This window comes from Takifugu rubripes, chromosome 4 (assembly GCF_901000725.2).
Source record: "Takifugu rubripes chromosome 4, fTakRub1.2, whole genome shotgun sequence".
Classification (NCBI taxonomy): domain Eukaryota; kingdom Metazoa; phylum Chordata; class Actinopteri; order Tetraodontiformes; family Tetraodontidae; genus Takifugu; species Takifugu rubripes.
The window spans coordinates 6,301,553-6,326,720 of record NC_042288.1 but is presented as its reverse complement, the minus strand read 5'-3'; the positions used below and the strand labels follow the sequence as shown (position 1 = coordinate 6,326,720).

Sequence of the window (25,168 nt, the reverse complement as noted above, 5' to 3'; positions counted from 1 at the left end):
TTCATTTATACTTAAATAAAAAGAAAGGCATCCGGAGACAGAAAAGCCGAGGGTCTTTTTTTATTAGTAATAATAAAAACTCAGCAGTCCCGTAATTAATTGTGCATTAGCAGTGGCATTTAATAAATACATTCTTTCTGTTTTTTAAAGGTACATCATAGGCTTCCATTATTATAATGCCCCAAAATGCTTCTGTTCCCACTTTATGAAGGCAAAACATGCAAGCAGCAGTGCATAAGAAGTACAGCAGAATAGAGGTCAAATTAAAAAAAGGGTTTTATGTTGAGTCAGACAGTGATGTTTGGTTCTGTTTACCGTGGAGTCCTTCCCAGTAACAGCTACCCACCTTTCCTTTATCCCACTGAGATAGTTAGGGCACAACCATGATTCAGAACTATTTCACCGTCCACATTCAACAAAATATCTCAGTTTCATGTCGAACAAGAATGTGCATTATGATTGCTCTAAAATTCCTATACAGAGAAATAAGAGCATTTGAATGTTTACATTAGGCATGGCCTGTAACAGAGTTCACATTCTTTAAAAAATAATTTTATGTATGGTAGAGTACAGTTTCCGCATGATTTATTACTTAATTTGTACATTAGTGCATGTTATTTACAATATGAATTCAAGCTGTTGAGTTCAGCAGAACAAATGTCGGATTTACGTTCAGTATGATTGATGTACAAAGTTTCTCATGTTATTATTACATTTATATGAATCATTTATTGCAGTTGGAGCCTCCTTGATATTTTCCTGGTGTCCTCTAGAGGGCATCATTTACCACCTTCATCAAGCCACTCGTTCCAATTTTCCAGTGATATTGCTGACATTTAACACAAACCACTGTTTGAAATTCTTTTCTCATTAAAGTCTAATCTGCATTATTTATAAATATCAAAGCCCACAATGTCTTTGAAAGTAAGAACCAGTCCATTGGAATATTGTGTAACAATAAGGTGCTCAAGAAAGGCCTTAAGAGATTCAGAAAACAATTAATCACCACATATGTTGTGATTTTTGGCATATATATATATTACAATAGTAGCAATAAAGACCACCGCACCATCAGGGTTAAACTGCAGCAAATGCAGCTGTCAAACACTGTAAAAAAATCACTATATTGATTTGGCGGACAGCAGAGGCTCTCTTGTCCATTCTTCTGAGTCCTCTTTTGGTGGTAGTTCAATAAGCTACATTTCATTTAGAAGCCCCTAAAGATAACCTTTCAATTCCTCTTTTTGTACTGGCATGTACATATAGCTGCTGGAAGGATTATCTATACAGACCCTTTTGAAATCAATATGTTCTATTTCTCAAGGGAAAGGTATCCATTTAAAGCTGAGGAAAAGTCCAGGTCACATATGTGGCATCATGCAATAAAATCAATTACTAAGTACTAAGTAAATACTGCAGATGTTATTGTGTAAAGGGATGTTTGATGCGCATGTCCTGTTACAGCAATAATGGCCTCAGTCACCACATTCAGAGCGCGCTCATCCATGCAAGCAAAGTGCAATTTTAACAAGCCTAACGGTGCAAAAGAAATCATTATTAGGCGAATGAATGAATGATATGATGTGCTCCATTTAAGTCTATGTGAACACATTTGCCCAGAAACATTTTGATTGATTTTGTTTCCTCCATTAAACAGAAATATGGATTAAGCTGTGTGTTAGATTAATATCACTCTGCAGATCATTCCCACTTTTAAAGGGTGTAAATTAAAACTCGCACCATGTGTCTCATTTAATAGCAATCGCAACAAAAATAAATTCTTTGAAAAATCCATCCAAGTTCCAGAGTGCAGAGCCCTTCTTTCATGCAGTCTTACAAACGAGGTCTGTTTCAACGGGAAGTTCCCGCCGTCAAACGCGGTGGCCTGTGGTCACAGCGACCTGCTGCCGCTGCTTTCTGCTAACTGTCCTGATAGATCCATGTGACTCTCACTGTAATTCTCGGTGATTTGTACCGGGCTGTTGTCAAGGTGACTCGGTTTGACTCGTCCCCGCTCCTGGTAACTGTCTATAATCTGCCCCAGCTCGTTGTCCCTGTCTTGGTGATTCATTTTGTTTTGTCTGTTGTCATGGTGCCTCATTTTAAGTGCCCTCTTTCCATCATCCTTATGATTGTTTCTTCCTGGTGCCGGACCGTTATATAGTCTCCCTGTTCCGATATGCTTGGGTCCAGTTTCTAAGTGGTTGGCTTTCATCTGCACTATCTTGTTGATCTGGTGCTTGTTGCAGATGGGGATCTTGTCGACTTGTAGAGATCGGGTATAATTTGAAAACCAGTCCCTCTCGAATGAAGCTCGAAGTTGCTCCACCACGGTTGCGTTCCTTTCCTCGACACCCTCTGGCTGACTGATCACCAGGCCCACTCCCGCATTGAAGATAAACTCGTTCCCCACCCAGTCAAGATTACCTGTCAGGACAACCAAGCAGTTACCAGAGTTTTAGTTTTGAAATATCTTCCATCACTCCACAAGAGCAGAAGAATGCTTGATGTTTTTACTCGGGTGTTTTCAGTCCATTTTGTTGCCCAGTAAACAGTATGAGTAGGAAAGTTGATAGGAAGATTGATACCACTTTATGCCTTTATGTAAATACTGGGGACAATTAGATTAGCTCAGCATTAGGACAAGATTGTTTAAAACACACATTATGTATAAGGTCTCAGTTGATGAGCTCACCCAAATAAAGTGATCTGTCTGTCACCATGAATCTGTTGTAGTTTATCCCCTGAAAAGTCCCATCTCTCAGCACTCTGGAGTTAAAGAACTTCTACACACACACACACACACACACACACACACACACACACACACACACACACACACACACAGAGTTGCTGTGATCTTTTCAAATGTGTGGATTGATGTGAAGATTCTACTGGTCGATCACTTACAGCCTCCAGGGAACAGTTGGCCTGCTCCATGCACAGGCTCCTCAGAGACCAGAGAAAGTTAAAGGAAAGAGGTTCTGTCTTTTCCCAGCAACTTATCAGCAGACGTACCTGGACCTTCCTCAGTATCACAGCCTCCCGGATGAGGCTGTCGATTCGAGACCAGTACCTTGGCACAAACACAAAAATGCGGGCTTGCAGCCAGATGAGATAGACGAGAAACACGCAGGCTTTAATCACCGGGGTGACTGCAAGGCATCAGAGCGAGTGTTGTGTGCTGCTGTCAGAGGGAGCTGCTCAGTGTTCCTAACCTGCGAGCGCTTCTGCTCATGAGAGGCAGATAGTCGATGATAGAGATGTATATGAAATGCTGTGCCTCCTGTATGACTCTGGAAATGGCTTCAAGATCATTGCTGCGATGTTTGGGGATGAATGCCTCTGGGGAGGTCTGTCACCAGAGGAGGAAACACAGAATTATATCAGCTAATATATCATCGGTATCACATTTGCTGAGAAAACTCTTTGGCTTGATAAATTATCTCCAAAACCTGCACACTTGCTAATTTTCATGTGAGTCACATCTGCAGTGTTCATTGATCAGTGCTTGTGTTCTCTGATAGAACCTCACATATACGGTACATCAGCATCATTCATCTTCAGAAAGAAGCTGAAAGTGACTCTTAATGCACAGGATGAAAAATCCTCTCCTTTTTCATCCCTCCAGTAGAGAGCAGCTGCCTATACATTATTTTGTATTGATCTTTCTTTTTTATTCAGTTCTTTCTTATAAAACACATGCGCGACCTGGTAGTAGACACTAGAAGATATTCACATTTGCATTTAAACCCTTTAACTTGTTTTTTTTTCCGGCACGATAAAAAATGTTTTCAGCTGCACCGCTCAAGAACTCACTTACAGAGACGTACGCCTGAGCCTTTGTGCTGTTGAGAGTGAGCTCCAGGGGCTCATCCCTGTTGAAAAGGGCAAAGAGACGCTTGGACCAAAAAGATGGAATGAAATCTCTTAACCTCAACCCCCAGTAGAGGCTGAAGACTCTGTGGAGGTCCAGAGCCAGACAGCTGCAGTCGTACACCAAGACGCCCAGCTCCTTCCTCTGGGAACAAACACAGTATTTCTTGTTTACTCAAAAGCAGATGAGAATGACATCACAGCTTCAATTCTTCCTATGTGGTAAATGACATTAGATTTAACTTTTCAGCTTTTATTTAACCCTGTTCCATAACGTGTGAGGATAACAGGTGAACGGGATGTCAGCTTAACCCTCTTAAAGATTACATTTAACACAACTTAAGTTCTTCCATTAACCAGTGACTAAAGCTCATCCAGGGTCACCAGAAGCTCAAAACATGTAAATTACTTTTTCTCCTCAAAGCTTCTAATTTTGGCCATTCTACCATCCCTACTTCCAAATCAAAGCTCTCCATAGCTCTGAAAAGCTAAATATGGATGAGATGCCTCATAAAAGATGTTTACAGTTGAACAAACCATGTAAGAAACTTATTTTTGAAGAAGATAAAAGAAATGACTCTTTCTTTTATGTGCAGAAATGGGCAACATCTAATTTACTGACTATTAAAGGAAATCTTTAATCAAACATGAGACCTACAGCCTGTGGATGCACAGTGTTACTTTCAGAACCAAAGGAATAAGCATTTTCTCACATTGCTGCAGCAGTTTTTGTGCATGTATTTCTATATGTAAATATATTTTGGGGGGTTTGTGAGTCAAGCGAAGTGAGCGTACAGTGGCCAGGGATCTCCAGTCCATGCTCGCACTCCCAATATAGAAATGCCTCTTGTCAACCACCCAAAAGGAGGAGAGGAGGTGGCCTTTTGTCAGCGCCGTCATGTTCACGTAGTGGACCTCTGCGCCTAAATCGAGAGTTAATGATGAAAATAAAACAAGTTTCCAGCAAGGAGAGAAATGAAGACAGAGAAGAAAGCACGGTGAGATGGGGTGAGCAGAGAAGAGAGCAAAGAGAGCCGACAGCTAGAGCACCAGCATCTATGAACAAAGACACGAGAGGACGGTGGGAGGAAATGCTGACTTTTCTTCTCCAGTACAGCAAGCTCAGTTGAATCGATCATTCCGCTGGAGATCTTCAGCTGGACTCCTTTAGATTTCAGCCCCTGAAGCCTGGACAGTAGAGCCCTCCCCTAAAAGAAAGATGAAATTAGAGCTGTGCTGCTCCATTTTCTTTAACATCGAGGCACCATCAGCAACCTCTTTCAGGAAATATCAAATTATGACCTTTAAGTCTTTAAGACATGTTCATATTTCAGAGGCAACAAATGATGCCCATGACTTGCAACTTTGCCTTTCCTTACAGGTTAGCCTTTCTACTTTTTTATGGGAGCTGTCAAGTGAGATCAGTCCAGGCTGAACACCCATTAGCTCCCTTCTGTCCCGAGGCCTTGAAAAGGACAATCTTGCTGCTTCAGCATCATACACTGCAGTGTAATTTAGCAGAGGATATTCTCCTTTCCCCTCCCTGTGTTGGAGGCTTTATTAAACTTGACCTCAGCAGTAGTGTTTGGTGCATTATTAAAAATGAATACTTGTGATAACAGCAATAATATCTCTTGTATGTTACCGCCAAAATTCAGTAATTGGTCACTTCTTGGTTCACCCCTCTTTACTTCTCTGATGGTGTTTAAACACAGACAAAACCAAACAAAAGCCAACTCCGGTCATGAGAAGACTGTTTATTAAAAGTGTAGACTTTTATTACCTGTCTGGCAGCAGGCTGGAAGCTGGATTCATAATCCGAGGCGTTGAGGTTCCACAGTGGGGAAACTATCTCCACAACACGGACTGCACGGTCCAGTAAACTGTTCAGTCCCACTGACAGAGGGACATGGGATGTTCCGTTTTCCAGGAAGGAGATATCCTCAGGAACGTTTTCCACAATAACGACTCTGTGGAAAATAATCAGACAAAGAGAAGAAACATAATGATGCAAGAGCCAAAAATCCTTTTCAGCAACAGCCTGAAGTCACTCCTTAAAGAAAAGGTAAAGGTCTTCAACAACAACAGCCCTTTGGTTCTTTAGCTTAATAAGACATATTAAGGTTTTTAGCAGAATGATTCCAGTGTTGCATGGTCGCTCTATAAGGACTGAGAATGCAGATTTAATCACATGCAGTCAAGGAAATGCATTTTCTCTCTGTAATCTCCTATTAAATGCTATACACTATAACATGACACACTTTAGTGGAGGCATCAGCTATTTGAGGCAATATAGTGCAGCTGTAGTGAGCAGCTTCATGTGGAAAGGAGGTGTGGAAGTCGTGGATCGTATGGCTAATGTAATGGCCTTATCCCCGAAGGTATATGCTCGTGACTGTGTGCCGCGACACACATCGAAGCTGTGCTGGTTTGCTGAATGATAAAATACTGGAAAGTATTCCCAACAATAGTTGGTTTGGGTATTAACATTGTAACGACCTCAGCATTTCAATTTTGGACGTGATTTGGCAGAGCATGACTATGAGTTCCCTCCAGCCTATCTTCGGTTTGCAGAGCGAAAAAAGGGCTTTCGTGCTCAAGATAAGTGACTGAAGTAGCTGTGGCTGCCCTAGACCTGCAGGCCGCACAACCAGGTTAACAGGCAAGTCTTATGCTCACTATGATCTGTCTGCATCTGACCTCATCGTGTCCTGCCAGCTGAATTTTAAAAGAGGCGTCAGTAAAACTCTGAGAGTGAGCAGCTCAGAGGATCACACAGCTCAGATTTAAGGTCTGTGACTGAGCCTTGAGACATAGTGTTGGAATTTTAAACTATCCTTTGCTCTCACTCAAATTCCTCATATATAATATACAGGAGTCAGTGTTGGCGGTTTCACTGGTGAGGATGGGAACAGACCTTTGCACTCAGAGCGGTGGGGGCTCTGGGTCAGCCAAAGTGACGGCTCAGGGTCTAACCGGTCTAACAAGGGCACAGTTGCATGAGCGGGAGCTGCAGGTGAGGATGTCCTGGCAACACGCTGGGTGGCCAGTTGCCAGTTCCACTCATAAAAAAAATCTTCCTAGCTACAGTAGAGCTACACCGGGTTTTGGAAAATGCCCAAAGTGTAGGTTAATCTTTATAAATCTTTGTGATCACAGCATGCTGATCGCTCTTCGTGGAAATAACAATCAATATGCTGATTAAAGCAGTTTTGAGGATTCAAGCTGATTGGTGTATTTTGGTGGATCGTGGACTGAACATAGCATGAGTGAAATGAGGACAAATGAAAGTCATTAGCTGTGATTAAAAATTAGCGCTTGTTTGCCGCACACAGAGTAGACGATTCCCTTTTGTTCTGATTTGATTGGAAAGTCTGGGAGCACTTTAGGAAATAATTTCCACTGAGAGCAAAATGTGGTTAGATAAGAGGAGGACAGGAGATCTGACATAAATCATTCTGGTTTAGAATAATAGCTGCAAGGTACAATGAAGATAAAGAATTTAAACAGTCAGATATGCTCAGGCCGGCACATCTGGAAGAAATCCATCGATTTCTTCACCTTGAACAACCCCACCACAAAACTCATGGAGGGGATTTGGCCAAGGCTGCAAACATGCAAGTCACATAAACCTGAATTCCCGTTTTCTTAATTTTGATTTCAAACCAGTAAAACATAGAACAAAGGAGCATAGGTTGTACGTAAAGCTGATAATATGCATTTTTGTGGTACCATATTATTGCACAACAATGGATGATAGAGATATTATGGTGTGCCAGACTGAGCTCTTGACATCTGATATAAATTATCCACCCTCATGTGTGCTGCACAGCGGCGAGGACATTAATATGGCGACTGCACTGCTGTTCTCCTCTCTGCATCGTAAAGGTTAATATTACGTACAAATATAATGTTGCGTGTATTGGAACATGGATTTTCCTTAATTAATGAACCATTATTTGTACTGTGAAGCAGTTTGAGCTGCAGATTATAGAATGTTTATATTCATTCACCTTTGTCAAAGCAGAGATTAGCACTGCTAATCCCTCTGCGCTGTCTACCAGGCTCATGATATTGGCAGATTTGTCAGATATTTCGGTGCTTTAGTCTGACTCTGCAGTGCTCATCAGACCACTGAAATACTATTTGGGTTCCTAAATGACAAATACCTCTCAGTGTCATGCTGATAACACACTATCTCCTGTCTGCAGGTGCACAAAAACCGCTTCTTTCTCCTGCAAAAAGGCAACATATTGCACTTAAACTGCAAAGAAGCATATTTCATTCAAATTTGAAGTAACATGAACCGAATATATATAAGCAAAACAAGTTATTTCAATCATTCAGGATAAGCAATATGTGATTTTTTGTAATGTATTCCCAACAAAATCATCTGTGCATGAAAGTGGATTGTAATCAAATCCTTTGAAGACTTACAGTTACCTTCAGGGGTTCTAGTGGTGGCAGCAAATCTCAGTGCACCTATTTTAAATGCAAATTTCACAGTGATCACATCGGCTTTTACAGGACAACTTCGAGCAACACACAGCAATAATTAATGAGGATACACCCATAAACCCAGTAGGTTGTATACAAGATATATATTAAAACTGGTTTAAGTGTCATAAATAATGGCACCAATGTACATGTTTTTGTAATTTCTTTGGTGCAGCATCTTGAACTGACAAGCTCTATTCTCTTAGGCAGCCGGCCAATAGCAGCTGATGAACCCATTCATCTCTTCATCATTCCAACCCCAAATCTGCCCCGATGCTCTGTTCTAATGTCCCCATCTGTTTCACCCTTGGTGCCCATCATCTTTGAGAGTTTGAGAGTGTTTGAGCTAAAGATGTGCAGCCAAGTAAACTGGGGTGACACTATCAGCCTTGATTGGAGGCCTATTAAGATGCACTATCAATGGCTACTGACAGCAAAAACAGCTAGAAATGCAACTGAATTTTGACAGAAAACTGGATATACCGGTAATTCAATGGAAAAGCATCAAATATGGGACACGGCACCGCTGCTCGGCCAGTTTAACCTGTATTCAGGTCTCTCAGGTTCGAGTTTACTCATGTTCATTGATTTGTCAGAAGCTAATTAGCATCTGTAACATATTCACTTTCCAGTTGGTTAATTAGAAATCGGATTGTAATAGGTCACCTTTAGCAACATTTTGTCCTTGTGACACCCCTCCCCAGCTTGTGAGAGCTGCAAGAGAGAAAGAGATGATCTGTGCATATGTAGCTCTGCACTTCCTACCTGCAGTTCTTGCTACAGTTCTCCTCCGTGATCCCGTCTTCATCTTCACCCCAAATGTCCACCGCTGAGAAAATCAGAGCCACCAGTACAGCAAAGCAGCACAACAAGGCAAAGATCACAATGCACTTCTGCTGAGACTGCAAGGGGACGAGAAAGAGAGCAACATTGATTTCCAGGCTGGGGTCTCTACTCTTGAACACTTCTGTAAAAACAAAGGCCAAAGTTCTCCAACCTTGGCTCCTGTTAGCTGGCACCTTTGGTGGATTTAATGCACAGCTCAGCAGCACATTACTTTATATCCAGTCAAATTTAATATATAAAGACCTGACTTAAATATAGAGCTTCTTTTAAGCATAAGACGTTCAACTTTAGATGATTAATATGCCCACGTGGTAATGTGGGGGTGTTGCTATACAACACTTCAGTCCGCTTCATCTGTCTTGTTTCTGAAATCCCAGCAAAGAGTCATAAAGGTCAAAGCCTGCACTGATGTAATGCAACGATCGTTGGGTGGGTTGAGGACTGCTGCTGAAGTAAAATTTTAAGTTCAAGTTAGAATGTTTTGTTTTGTCAAGAAATACACATTTATATACACCTATTAATTAATTAATTAATCACTTTTTTCATCATCCGAAGTGTTTTGTTTGTGAAAAAAGGATTTTCTGTTCTAATTGGATCTATCGGAGTTTATCATGCACATACATGCATGAGGAACAAAATGTCAGTCAGCATAATAGACATCTGTTTTCACCACAGACACATACAGTATCCTAGAAAAGTTATCCTCCTTCTGGGAAGCCTTATGTTTGGAGTGCTTGGACGGAAATTTAGAGCAGATCACATTTAGCACAGCTTCACTAATGCTTTTATGAGATTCAACCCAGTTAACATGAAAGCGTCATTTGTTACAAATATATCCAGATCCCTGTGAAATCCTCCAGAAGAAGAAAAATGAATTACCCTTAAACGCAACAGATTATTACCGGGTCAGCCAATCGCCACTCATTATCCTCAGAGACAAATCTCATATCACGCCTCATCCACCCCTGCGTTGCAAAGCCGTGCTTGTGTTAGTGTTCCTGCTGCAGCTCAACACGCTCTTAAATTAAACTACCGGCCATTCAGTCAAAGCTTCCCAGGGGACCAAAGACAGACTGCCGGGGATATTTGGCTGCAAGCTTCAATCTTTGCCGCCATCAGTCTGAGCTGTTGGGAAATTGCATTTTCACTTTCCTGGCAACAGTGATGGGTGGACTATTTGTACCTATTTCCTGTAACTAACTTGCAAAACAGGATGGCGTGAGCGAGATGACCTCCTCACCACGAGGTTGACATTCACATGACTGAAAAAAAACATGATGGTGGAAAGGGAAAGGTCTGCACATCTGCTGCTAATGCACCCCTGGCACCGCTAAAAAGCTTGCTAAGCAAACATTCACAGGATTAATGGAGGTCAAATCCACATGGGTAATTTACAAACAGCAACAAAAGAAGGAATATTGAAGAACATAGCAGGAGAAATAAAGACTTGCTCCTATTTTCCAGTTTCCAGGAATCTCTCCTCCTTTAACGGAGCACTGACCCAGTCAGGATACCGATGCAAACGCAATGGTATCAATAGAGTAGATCTATATTTTTGAGTATTTGTAACTAATATAAATGATAAAAAAAGACACTGTCATTACTCGTGTATGGGTGAATCACCTCTGGTTCTGGACTGGAAGAGACCAATAATGCAACTTGTCTTTCTGTACTGTAAACACAGAATTTTAATTAGGACAATTATATTTTCTCTAACTCTTTAATACCTACATGCTTTGTATATTCTCCACATTCTCCTGCTCTTCTACAGCTTTTCTCCTCTCCCTTTCTGCAGACATCTTAAATCACACATAAGTTGACATCGCAGACTCCATGTCTCCTTGACTGCAGGGTGGGGAGCCCCGGGCAATGACAATACTACACCACTGAGATGTCAGCATAAAATAAGAGTCTCCTGGGTGATGAGGTGGAGTCATTGTTCGAAAGAACTCTCATCGCGAGTGAAATACCCAGAATAATGTCCAGTGTGCCGGCGGCAGAATTCACTAATGATCAGTCCTCAAAATGCTAGTGCCACAATCCTGCATGCAGTAAAAGTCAGTCTTCAGTGTTTAGACAGCAGCTTGATAACCAGAGCACTTCAAACCCTAATGAGGCTTCACCAAGGCAGCTGTTTCAAGCCCTGGATAGCAGTTCCACACTCTCACACCAAGCAAATGCACATGTGATGCATCTCTGTGTGTCTTTGCACACAAATGCTGAGGGAAAATGGCGACAGCCAGGCCAAAGAAGGTGTGTGTGCGTATCCTCAGATCAGAACAAATATCGTTAAAACGGTCTCTCTCCAACTCTCTGTCAAAGAGGAACAGAAAACGATCTGAGTGTGATGACTGTTTGAAGTGGCCTTTGCGTTTCTGAGGCGTCGTCGTGCGCTGTTGTGCTGTGCTGCTACCGCTGAGTATTGCGTGTCAAAACCAAGCAGAAGGCGACGGGGGGATGTTGCAGGGAGCAGACAGCTTGTGAACACGACACAGAAGTCATCTGGCCCCTGTGCACTTTTGGAAGCACATTTAAGGAAATTGTAAGAGCTTGAAAGGAGAGCAGAAAGAGTTTCTATGCAAGACAGCCTTAGAAGAATGCCAGGGCCCTGATTAGCCCTGCTTAACTGTTCCTTCTTTGTCAGAGCTTGCTGCTCAGAGGGAAGTCAGAATTTACAACACACCAACATCACAACAGCTGTCTGGAAGCACCACAAACGGCACCTAATTTGTCTTATGAGTGCTCAGTGCCGGAAGACAGTGTCTGCTAGCAGAAGGCTGAGTATTGCTGCTGGTTGGGGAGTTGTTTTTGTATTTTTATAGCAGGAGGTTGCACTGCTGCACAAGCAATTTAAAGCAAATGTAAAGGAGACATCTTTTACCACTTGATCAGATTATCAGTTAAATATGATTCCATGCTTATTTGATGAGACTTTAGCGTGCTCTGAGGTGGAAGGTCTGAAATATGAGTGTCCTTTGAGCCTCAACTGAGGAAGAGGTGATTCAGCTGACCGCCTGCCTGCACAGCATCATTTGGCTGCTGGTTCTGCCTTCACACCACTCCGGCAATTCTCAAAGGGAGTTCTAAAGATGGGTGATGCTCCAGTTCAACTGGGAGTCTAACCGTGATCAGAACCATTTGATGCTGTTCAAGGTCTTGATTTCAAGGTTGTTATCACTCCTGCTGGAGTTTTGGATTCTTAAGTTATAGAATTCCTGATGGTGTGAGACATTTAGCCAACATTTGGTTTAGTATTGGCCGCCTTCGCATTATACCTTATCTGCATACTTGCTTTATCTCATGTCACACCCCCCAGGAATAAAAGGCAGTTATAATTGGCTGAACTGATAAAACTAATAATAACTCTAGTTGAACAATGTTTAAGTGCTGGCGCTCCCAACAAATACATAATACACAGTAGTTTTCACCTGCGGGTGCTTTTGAATTCTGCAGTTGCAGAATGAGTGGCAGCAATATCAAAGGTCTCTGACATCAGGCTTTGACGAGCACATCAACATGCACTGGCAGCAAAGTGTCACCAGGAAGGAGTTTTTCACCCACCAGGGAATTCAATTGTATTCTCATTTGTAACTATAAAGACAGAGAGTGTAACAGCCACACTTTATAGTCACACTTTAAGCAGCAGTTTGTATTCCTTCAGCTTTTCCCCTACAATAATGTAAATGATGAATTTGTTGGCTTTCTGGTGAGCCGGTTTTATTGTTCTTCCTGTTCTTTTTATGTGATGAATTTTACATTTTCCCCTCGCAGCAGTGTGCATTCACGTTCAGTTGTCACAGCTTGTCATTTGGAGTCTCTGATGGTGTTTCTCTGGAGACTGTGTGCTCTTAGTTCATCACTTCTGCTGTCCTGACTGCTAACACAACCCCCCCCCCCCCCCCCTTCCCGATGACTGTTCAAACAGACGAGCTCCATCACAGCAGTTTTATAAGGATGCCAGCTTAAATACAACATTCATGGTGAAACGGTGGCTTCTGTCTGTTGTTTTTATCAAGCTGAAGGTTGCCAATGAGGTACTCGATTACTGAGGGTAATGCCTCTTCGATTAGTGTCTTTAAAACAATAATATAAACTCGGCCGACTGTTGCATCTTGTTGGCTCGGGGGCTCTTTTTCCATTTCTGGTTAATTTGAAATGTTGATCATCTCAGCTTGACACCGCTGGTCAAATAAAAGAAAGAAATGGATGACCAGAGCCTCGCCACTTGGATTTTAATGGCTGGAAGCCTGGGTTTGTCTTTGAAGTTTTTCCACTATCAGTCTGTTTGACAGCTCAGTCAAGGTCTTGTACATTTGCGGATCTTCTGTGTTGATGAACAGAGACCGTTAACCTTCCAGCCCCGTTCCAACAAAATGTAAGTCATGCATAAGTTAATTGTATACATAGCGATGTCTCCAGCGTGAGTCCGTGAAGTCTCACCATAATGAGATCCATCACAGCTGCTCAATATCACATTTAAGGATGTTCAGCAAAATAAACAGACATTCTTTTATTTTGCTGAACTTTAGCTATTCAGGCTAACATTTTGTTTGCAGCCTAAACCTGTTCCTTTTTTAGGAAAGTGGTGCGTCCTGAGAGGTCCAGTTCAGCAAATTTATAGCTAAACATTCTGGATACTTAGAAACAATTCACTGTTTCACCAGGACTTAGTCAGTAACATCAGTAGTCTAACAATAGCCAGGAGCCCTTTACAACCAGAAATGTCTCAGAGATGTTTAGATTTTAGTTTTTAGGCTGCTTTAATGGAAATTATTGACAAATATTTTCTCTTAGAGCTGAATGATTTAATTATCACACTCACACTAAAAAGCTGAATTGTCAGAACTGCCTCAATGCTGTCAGTCCATCTCCAGAAAGTCTCTCTATCCCAGGGTCCATCCCCCATTTATTATCCGTGGATTAGCGACTCTAAAGGAATGAGCTATATAAAAGTCATTGACATTTAAAAGAGTGACATTAGGGACACAGGTTAACAGAGTTTACTTTCAGGGATGTGTTTACTGACTGGATAATGTTACTTTTCAGCTTGATTTTATCATCTGGGAGCGGTTGCTTGTTTGCAGGCTACATGTATCAACTTATGTGTCAAATCATTCTCTTAATGCACCAACAACTGATAAAGCATTTCAGAGCAGGTGACGTGTGCACGGTGGTATTAGGTGTAATAAAGTGTGCAGAGCAGGAGAATCATGTTGGCTAGATGCTGAGGAAATTAAAGGCTAAGATATGATACACTGATACATTCAGTATATTTCATAGATGTTCATACACGCCTATATTTATGCTGGTGTAATCAAGGCTTCTGCATTTACAGCAGTCGACAGCTTGTTTTTCAGGAACAACCATATGAGTCCCTGAAGCCTGTGGATAAGTGCACTGTAGTCTAGTCAAGGAAGCCTCTGAGTTCAGCTGTGTCTTCAAAATCAATGTCAATTATTGTTTCATTAAAATGACATGAGAGGCCTGCTGAGCATAATGAGATCCTTGCAACACTGTTAACACAGCCCATCTATCCCCTGTGGCTCCTTTCAGTTATCTCTGTCCGAGCATTCGCCCTAGCTGTGCAGATCGGGACATTTTTTTTATTGCTTTTGTGTGAAACTTCATGAAGGTCAGAATAGAAGACTGAACTGCTATAAAAGAGCAATCGTTTTTGTTTTTTTAAATTGCCAATACATTTTAATCTTCCAAACCACTAGCAGTTGTGCTCTAGCTCTTAAAGAGACCTTATGTTTGTATAATTACACGAGAGATTCAGTGTGAATGGCTTCAGAAATCTGTCAGGATGATCTCATCTTTAGAACTCGCCTTGCTGACTCCTGCTCCTTTCTCCCGACCCCATCCTGCCCGCCACCCAGCACCACTTCCTGCCTTTGCCCTCTTCTGCTTATCCATAAAAGCATGTGTATTCAATTACAGTGTAGTACATCCCTACCGACTACCACTGTGTGTGTGTGCACGCGTGCGCATATGTGCACGTGTGTGTGACTCATTCTCTATCTCTTGTGGAATCAGCAGGACATTGAATTACACTAGCTCAGCTTGTGCATACAGACAGGCTCACACACACTAAACATGGATTCATGATGTATGAGTGGACACACACACACACACACACTTCTTACAGTCAATTTGCATGTTGTGTTCAAACTCTTTTGCCTTTCTTTCATCAGTTTTTCTAAGCTAAATAAACTGATTGGAGCATTCACAGTTCCCCAGTAGTATACTCTCAGCACTAGTATTAAGTTAAGGTTCTTGTGTCACATACTGTCTCTTTGCAATTAAAATTGTTAAGTGTGCTAAAGAGGAGACAGTCATTTGACAGTAATGTGTAAAGTTTAGTCAAATGACTGCCCCCCCTTTTCTATTTCAATTGGAAATAATTATTGCAAATAGAAGGCATCTTACGAATGTCGGAGGAAAATACTGAGCAGACCTCATTAATTCAAGAAGATGATTGCAGGTTTTTAAAATGTTCCAGCTATCATGTCAAACCTAAGCTCAGCACTTAGCCTGAGCATTTTTGGTAAAGGCTGATTTTGTAAAAAGAACAATGATTTTTCACAGAATCAACATGTAGTTGCACATTTGCATGTATAGAATCAATGTGTATAAAGATTATAAAGTTTTAGACGCTATGTTGCCAGTCAAATTTATGGCAACAGATCAGACAATGAATATTCTGACTCTTAAGTCTTTCTAAGGATGTCGACCTTTTTACTCGCTCTTGTTCCTATTGAATTGATTCTACATAAATGTAAATGGTCCAGAGAGGAGAAAGTCTACTGACTCTTAAATTCTCTGTGTGCTTTTGCCATCATTTATTTGAAAATCTCAAGTCTTTCTTGGTTACTTTAAGTGGAATGAAAGCTGTGTTTTCATGATCATGCTAACGCAGAGAGAAGCCTTGGAAACAGAAACAGCCGTGGAAAACACAATCCTGCACTATTATTCTACCAGTGACTTAGCAGGGACAAGAGAGCCACTGAAGCAAGGACAGAATATACCCTAGATCGCTGTGAAAAAGCACTGCTCTGCCTGCCTATTACTCTGTCACTCTCTCGTACATGCTGTAGTTATACAGCTCCAGGTAATGTAAATTGGCAGATTAATGTGATGAACATCCATCCATCATCAATGTCTGAAGCTCTGTGTTCACTGCTGGGCTCTTAAATGACTGAGACAGGTAATTTGATGTTTTGCCTGGTTAAACCTTTGTGGGCTTGGCTTCATGGATAATGTGTCTCCCTGCACAGCAGAATCAGCTGCATTCAGGAAGCTCCGTGCAGCTCCGTGCAGTTGACAGCAGTATTTCTTCTTTAGAAAGACACTCTAAGACGCTTGGTCTTTTGGAAATAACACCAATGGTTTTAGGAGCTTCAGTGGTGGCCTCTGGTGTGAGACCAGTCAAATAGATTTTATTATGTGTTGTTTAGCTCTGAGATCACAGGTGATATTCCTGTAAAGATTTAAGTGGCTTGCATCAACCTACTGATTAAATAAATCATATATTTCTATATCAGGTGACTCTGAATGGGCATCAAAACAAACTTAAACCACAGAATTGTCAACCTGGTCTGTTTTCCTTCTGAAGAGTTTAGGTAGTAATGTTTGGCATTTAACACTATACTGCAATCCAATGCAGACAGTCGACCAACGGCATATAATCATACATTCAGGCGGTGTCCCTGCATAAATATGCCATTACATTACGCTACCAAGCATCCATACTGCTGCTATGGTGCAAAGAATTGAGAGAGAATGATGTTTAGTTCAGAAAAAACAAGAAAAGGCTTAAAACGTATAACACAGACTTGTATGTACCTGTGTGGACAGCATATGTGTTCTTTGTAGATCTGCCGAATGTGCTTTTACTACAAGCAACTGTGACCTAATACAGCGTGTGTGATCTGTGTGATGTGATGTCGGCCATAAGCAAATCCCTTCTGCTGTGTGCACGGCTCAGACATTATCATCAGAGGCTACTTTGGTTCCTCTTCCTGCCACTTGTTGAGTGTCAGTGTGAATATTTTACCAGCGGTGTCCCTGAACCTGGCGACAACATATGCCACGTCACGCCACTTTCGTCCTGAACAGCAGTTTAAAGGAAGTATTACAGGGAGCGGATACACCAAGTGGGTCTCTGGCCGGCCCAGTATTTTGGTTGCTATGGATACCAATTCAGGTGTTCTGGGTGTTCTACTAGCTCCCAGCACCGAGCTCTGGCGGCCTCTGGCTCTGTGTGCTTATGTGTGTGATAAATTGATGTGGGAATGTGTATCTGGCCAAAGACTGTTTTCTCTCTGCTGCGACACATTTTTCTTGCTCAGCTTCACCTCTGTCTCCCTTCTTTTGATTTCCTTTTTCATCCCCTTCATTACCCCTCACCTATTCCTCCCCCCTCCAGCAGTCAGGCAGTCTGACTACAGGAGCAGGCTCGGCCAGCGTGTTTGAGCCCAGCGGTTCCCTTGTCAGGCTGTGATCAGTGCACTCCAGAGGCAGAGACGGATGGGATCAGGTGACAGAGACAGACAGAGACAAAGGGGAAGACTCTGAGGGGGAGAGAGAGGTGGGAAAGCCCTGATGATGAAGAAAAACACAGCTTTAAAGGTCCTTAAGGTTGCTGACTTATTTGAGTTCATCTTATGTCAGCAATTTGCAACAAAATGGAGGATATCTAACATGTAACTGCAATCTACATGTAACTAAGGCTGCTCAGTTCCCAGTGAGATGAAAGTGGGAGCTATTGTCAACCTTCAAGTTGAAGGTTTCTATGGACATTTATCAGAGCTGTCTCAAAGTCCCTTGTAATGCTGTACTGTATATGGATTCTTTGTATCTAAGAGATAGCTAGTAGCTATTGACATGAAAAATATAGAAGCTATGAACCTTATTAATGAATTTATTTATTTATTTCCCATCAGGTTAACGGGAATGGAGGCCGTCTCACTTGGACAACACAATAATGTAAACTGATGCGGACAGTAGCAGACGCAGCAGCAACAGCAGCAGCAGCCATAGAACACATTCGTTTCTGCACTATTATTCTACCAATGGCTTAGCAGGGACAGGAGAACCACTGAAGAGTGCACACACACTGAATATCAAGGACAGACATCACAGAGCCCAGGTAGGGTAGTCTGCCTCTCTGTCCTCTCCCACTCACAGGAATTGACACTGTAAAATCTTTTGTTACAAGTCCAGATAAAGACAAGAAGCCATTTAAAATTCAGCAGTGCATATCACCATGATATCACATGTATTCACAGTACAGTTTATGCAACTATTGGTTTATTGTTCTTTATCTCTTTCCTAGATGAGAATATTTTATTGCCAATTAAATCTGTGATGTATCATTTAAGCCTTGCTGAGGAATTGAGCCCGACAAGTGCACCCCACAGTCCTCAAAAGTCCAGAAAGGACTGTAATGTTTCTTTGTTTGCAGTTGTGTGATTAGGTGATAACAGTTAACACCAGCACAATTTGTCTGCATTTAACACACACACACACACGGGAAACTTAAGGGCTTCTTTAACACAAACACACACATGCTCACACACAGATAAATATTTGCATTCATTATCTGATACTTTCTGATAGATAGATAGATAGATAGATAGATAGATAGATAGATAGATAGATAGATAGATAGATAGATAGATAGATAGATAGATAGATAGCTTACCTTCATGGTACCTCCTGTTGTTAATCCACTGAGAAGCACATAATATCTTCCAGTATGTGCACCCCTGTGAGTGTATGTCTGTGTGTGTCTATAAGAAATCTCTTATTTCCTTTGTATGTAGTTCTGAAGGTTAGGAAACACTTACTGCCTCCAACTGAAATCCAGCATAAGTCTCGGTATGTGTGAATGCATGTGTGTGTGTGTGTCTACTTCTGTGTGTGTGTCAGTATGTTAGAAGAAAGAAAGTGCTGCTCCTCCCAGCCTCTCCTGCACCCTGTTGTATGAATGAAAAGTCCACCATAACAGGACACACCTAGATTCTAATGTGATCTCCAGCCTCTAATCACATTTCCTTCAGTCTGGATTCCCTCTCTTCCTGTATGTTTCTTGTCTTCCCTTTATCATCTGCGTCTCACTTTCCTCCTCTCCTCCTATCTCATCTCGCCGTATCATGTGTTCATCCACCTCCTACCTCTCCCTCCCTCTGCCTCCCCACCCTCTCCCGCTCTCTCTCTCTTCCTCTCTAATAGAAGCTCACATTTCTTCGTTCTCCCATAAAAGCAGACAGAAAATGTAAAATATCTTAGCTTATTTTTCCTCTTTTGCCTTTACCATGTTATTGTATAATCAGAAGTATAATAAATGTAGAGAGAGATGGAGAGGAAGGATGAGCTTTGCAAAAACATGATTTTACTTAAAAGCTCAACTAGTGCTATGAGCTAATTACAGGTTATTACATTAGTCCATTCTTCAATGTGGCCACTATTGTTAATATTATATGTCCTTTACATTTTTGATAATGCTATGGAAATACCCTGTGATTTTTCTCTTCATCTCTCCGATTTGCAGACGCAATATTAACAATGTTGTACTGACACAAACTGTCTCATAGGGGGCGCTGTTGCCTCCAGTTCATGCTGCCTGAAACGCCAGACTGGAAGAAGCCTTGCAAAGTTTACATGTTCTCTCGGTGCCTGTGTGGGTTCTCTGCTGGTAGTCCAGTTTTATAACAATCGATTTGCTAAAAAAAACCCAAAAACAAACAACAACCAAATCTTGACCACAAAAGACCTTTTAGATCAGAAAAGCTGCCCATTTCATTGCCGCAGTTTTGGTCAAATCTAAAGTAAAACTGAACTCTTAAAACTGCTGCAGGAAAGGAAAACCTACTGAGAGTGTTAGATTCATTAAATATTTACATAATCACGTTTAAGTTCACTTGACTTCCACAGATGATTTGGATAACTCTGTCAGTCTGCAAGTGCAGTTCTGCAGATGCTGCTGGATTTATTATCAACAAATATCAGGCTGTTTCATCCAATTCATCCTCTCACTACAAATACAACATCCATCTCCACCATATGGTGCCTCGTATATCAGCAGACAATTTTTTTACCATATAGACCTGCAGGTTGTAAAAATGAGATACAGACTCAATTCTGAGATGTTTGAGTTACAAATTGGAGAATCCCCTTTGGGTGCAGTTCCTGATAAAATAACCTACATGGAGAACATGATTTTATTTAGAACAATACAAAATACCTTTGCATGTGCTGGGATTCTGCAGGAAGGAGATAAAACAGAGGGAATATACTGCAGAGCTTCTTACAATAATTTATATTCCTGTGGTTCAATAGTTTGTTTACCAACCAGAAAATGAAAATGGCCAGCACTGACTGCCCATCAGTTGATAAATTGCTTCCCAGCAGCTTCTGTTCTGTTCAGAATCTAGAGCCGTTAAAATAAATAAATGAATAAAAAATCTATACACTTCCACATCCAGCATCAATTGCTGGCTTTATGTACACATGCACAGTAACTCCTGACCTGAATACTCTGAAACCATGAGGGTTTTAATGATGATGTTGATTAGAATTCAAGGGAACGATCAACGGAATATTAAATATATACTTCAAAGAAAGATATCAAAACTGCAATCGAGATGTTGTTGAATATTTGCACAAACTTACACATTGAAACAAATTCAAACATGCTCTGTCCCTCGCATTATTTGCTGTTTCATGTTGAGCAACAGCGCCCCCTGCTGTTTATATTACTATTATCTGTATACGATATCAAAATGAACTTAATTACATTAATTTTAAGAATTCGTGAGCATTTTAAACCAGTAATTCATAATGCAGGATTTGCAGTTTTAAGTCGGCAAATACATCATAAGGAAGAAATCAGGTTAAACAGCTTTTATGAACATATGGACAGAAAAAAGTACAGATTTGTTCAGCGTTTTAAAATAACGTTTGGTTAAATCCAACGTCATCTGGGACCCCCTCGCTTTGCTCAAATGTAAGGAAATCCTGACGGCTGCGCTGCACGTTTAGCCAGCAGAAATAATGAAGGGGGAAAAATTAAATTAGGACCTCAGTGGTGGTTTGCTGCTGAAGTGTAACTCAAGCTGCACTAGAGCCAAGCTGTCAAATACGGAGCCAAACACCCAAGGAGCAGTTTAATTGGCTGTCTCTACTCAACTCTATAGGAGCCTCCTTTATTGGTATGCAGAAGCTTGAAAACGGCATGTATTCAGTTTCAGACAAGAAATATCCTCACAAAGAAAAGTCTTGGCTTCCTGCCACGGGTATAAAAATAATGTGAGATGTCACTTTATTTTAAACAGCTCCTTCAGGCGTTGCAGAGACCCAGCACATTTCCCCCCTTTACCTCAGAAGGAAGGTAAAACGCCTTTAATTAACTAGTCACACTCTAGGAACAGAAACCCTGCAACATATGCTCTGCATGGTAGATGTGGTGTGTGTGTGTGTGTGTTGTTGAGAATTGTCTTTATCTTGTTGTTATGTGTTTCACCATATGTTCCTGTCTTCCCTTAGAAGTTAGGCAAGGTAGACTAAATGTAATTAAGAACAGAGACATTTGCAGGATTGTTGTTTGATCTACTGTTATCTCAGGAGCCAGTCAGGCAGGGGGTGTCAAACACTCATTGTAAACAGGACATCAGGGGGGTTGATGATGATCACATTTGCATGAAGAATGGGATCTGGCCTGGGAAAACAATGGAAGAGAAGAACTCTACCAACACCAAAGGGACTGGAGGAAGAGGACGGGGACATCTCAGCGGGGGATTGCATGGACATTGTGAATTTGCATGTGTGTGACTATAAAGGACTGGGCCAAGGGATAGTTAGTTTGTCAGACTTCATGCCCTGACAATTGACTCTGTTGTTGCTAGGGTTATGAACTGGCCCGGAGCTCTGTAATATTTGTATCTGGAATTGATTCTATTGTTAAATACATTTTGAAATTGGTACTTTACTTCTCGAAGTCTTCATTCAACGAACACGCGGATCGGCAGCTACATACAGGAGGTATTGCGATCCAACAGTGTGTGTGTGTGTGTGTGTGTATAATTGCTCATTAACACCCTCACCATATACATCATACACAAAGGACTGCAAACATGTCCATCCGTAATCAGAACTATTCAAGGGACTCCAGTTGACAGCAGGGCACCACAGAAGAAAACAGTCAAATCTGTCACCGTTGCTATAATACGCTGCTTCACCAGTAATCTGTTCTGATCTTGGAGCGTCGTGTTTGCAGATTGCTGCATTAACGAGTACCTGAGAGCTCAGACGATAACCCAGAGAGACGGAAACAGAAACAGTCACAACTCACTTTTTATGGCTGTATACAAATGAAATTGCAGCAGCGTCTCTTTTATTGCCGACTGTTCTGATGGCCCTGCTCTCTTATTTGAACCACCTTGGTTCAAAGCCGTTAACGCAGATTATACACTCTCATTGTAATACATCATGGATAATTTGTCTGTGCAGATTAACTTTACATCCATACCTAATGGCTAACCTATCCAGTTGAGGGAGAAATCTTTCAAAGCTCTTCAAGCAAAGTTATTAATACTTGAGTCATAAAATTATGGATATAATCTGTTTCCACGAGGAAATGTACAATTCCAGATTATTTTTGCGTATTAATACTGCCGAATATTACTACTGTGGTATTATACGTGCAACATTTGCAGTTTTATAAGAAATGAAGTAAGCAAATTCCATGTGTGCTGAAAGAACAAATTCATGCTTGTAGTAATAAAGATTTGTCAGTAAAGGAGGCTGTTTGACCCCCGCTGAACCCTTCAGTCTTTAACATTCAAATTGTGTAAGTTAAATGTCTGTTATCACTGTGCACTTCTCTGCAGTAAAACATTTGCACATATGTTGCTGTTTGTTGGTTCCTTATTGTGATCTTCTGTGATCACATGACACACAAGGTGCTGCTGAAATTGTGACTTGAATCACGGTGATTTGACAATCATTTCAGCCTTGCCTGAAGCCATTGGGATCAACTTATCTCACTCTCCTCTGGCCTGGATTAATCAAATTACTCCTGCAGCTGTCCAGCCCATTGTGGGCAGTGGACGTGATCAGAATGTCACTGGGAGGACCGAACCAAATGCAACACAAGTGCCTTGCAAATCTGAGTCCTGCATGGAAACTATAAGATGTGAGTGAGGCTGCAGGAGTGGCACATGCTGAATCATCATCCCATTCACATATACAGACAAGCCCTCTGCATGTGAGACTCTTCCCCTCCAGCATCAAATATTCAGCACACATCATTTCCATTCCTTTCCTCTGCACTAAATCTCTACAGCAAGAAAGTCCTGTACCATTCTAATACTGTACACCTTCCCATAGGTAGAAAGATCAGAAGTTCACTCCTCTGGTAGCATGTTGCATGTTGCACGCCAGCATGTTGCATGACAGCATGTTGCACAACATATCAAACATCTCTGTATTCAAAGGGTAAGGCTAAAGCCCCATTCTGTGCATACATTTTTGGTCTGCAACAGCCAGTTCCTGATGATCAGATTCAGTTGATTGTCCATTTAGTGGGTAAATACATTATTCACGAGACTGTTTAACTCATCTTGTTCAGTCTGGTCAAGATTTTCATTTAAGCATGACAATACATGGAGTTTTGTCGAAAGGATTGTTGATGGTATTTGTTATTGCCACTTGTCAAACCATGACTGTGAAGCAAAACAGATTTTGCAATTGGATTATAAGGTAGAAATGAAGGAGGGAGCCCTGTTGGCGTATTTTGGAATGTTGGTCGGGATTTCTGAATGTATCGTGCAAACATTTTAGAAGCATGTTGATTTTCTTTCCCACTCAACATTTCATTTGAGGCTGTTTTCAGAGTTCCACTACTGATAACTTACATGCTCCAATTTTTCCCGCCTGCGAAGCCACACGCTGGCAGTGTAGTCTTGCTGCCGCACAGCTGTTATTATGGAACTCACTGGCGTCCCCGTGGCTGCGATGCCGAACCCTATCCCCTGACCTCTCTGGTCCTGGCAGCCCGCAGACCCACGTTTCCCCCTTAGCTCCATGTATGCGAGACACTTGGTGCAAAAGTTTGTCAGCCTTGGTTTTAAAAAAATCAATCTGAACTCGTTTCTCCTATTGGATGTGATACAAGATCTTTGTCTTCAACTCATTTTTTTAAATAAAATGAATGGAAATAGTCATGAACAGGAGCTTTACATTCCTCAAATGCATCAACACATGGCTGTCTTCAGGAGCATCCCTCCACCACTGCTGGCAAATATCCACAATGAAATGCATGAAATTCTCTTCTTTAAAATCCAGGCTTCATCTTCTCAGATGAGATCCTCAGCGTGGCTGTCACTAGTGTAGATAGGCATCCCTCAATGTTGGCTGTAAACCAGATCAGGCTTTCCGATGGCTCCGATCAGGACTTCCACCGTTTCAGGCATCTCCGGTGTGGGAGTGTGTGTGAAGGAAGAGGAGAAAAGAAGAGACGGGAGGGGTAGAGAAACGAGGAGGAAGAGGGAGACACAGAGAGGAAACGGGCAGACTGTTGAGGCGTTGATGCGGTGTCACAGACGGACACCAGTGAAGAACAGTAGAACCTAACGACTGAACGGACACACCCATAAAAACTTATCTCATCATTCTTAGTCTGTCAATCATCCAGGAAACAGAAACGATTTTCTTTCCAGCACCAGTGCCTCAGTAAAGTCAGTGATCTGCTTGAATTTCCTTTATTGTCTGTTTTGGTCTCCTTTTCATTCACACAATACATACACACACACACACACACACACACACACACACACACACACACACACACCTTGGCACTTCCCAGCAGAATGGTGCAGTGAGGCTGCAGTCTGCTTTAGCTTGTCAAAGAGGCAGCAGAGCTTAAAAAATTTAATTGGTTTATAAC

The 25,168-nt window shown here is 41.6% G+C and overlaps 1 protein-coding gene across 3 annotated transcripts; it reads right to left on the bottom strand.

Moving 5' to 3' along the window:
- Nucleotides 1-45: 45 nt before the first annotated feature.
- On the bottom strand, nt 46-24,717 carry LOC101078146 (inactive phospholipase D5-like). 3 transcript variants are annotated; one of them, XM_029834782.1, is made up of 10 exons: nt 24,138-24,717; nt 9,139-9,275; nt 5,660-5,846; nt 4,976-5,084; nt 4,672-4,799; nt 3,824-4,021; nt 3,219-3,355; nt 2,911-3,076; nt 2,696-2,786; nt 46-2,427 (listed from the first exon to the last, which is right to left on the bottom strand). In XM_029834782.1, exons 1-10 carry the CDS (start codon nt 24,306-24,308, stop codon nt 1,892-1,894), a joined length of 1,860 nt encoding a protein of 619 aa, XP_029690642.1. In that variant the 5' UTR covers nt 24,309-24,717; the 3' UTR covers nt 46-1,891. The 3 variants fall into 3 exon arrangements, with proteins under 3 accessions (XP_029690642.1, XP_011601427.2, XP_029690643.1); XM_011603125.2 differs by lacking the exon at nt 24,138-24,717 and adding an exon at nt 18,926-19,357; XM_029834783.1 differs by lacking the exons at nt 9,139-9,275; nt 24,138-24,717 and adding an exon at nt 8,046-9,104.
- Between the last annotated feature and the right edge of the window lie 451 nt (nt 24,718-25,168).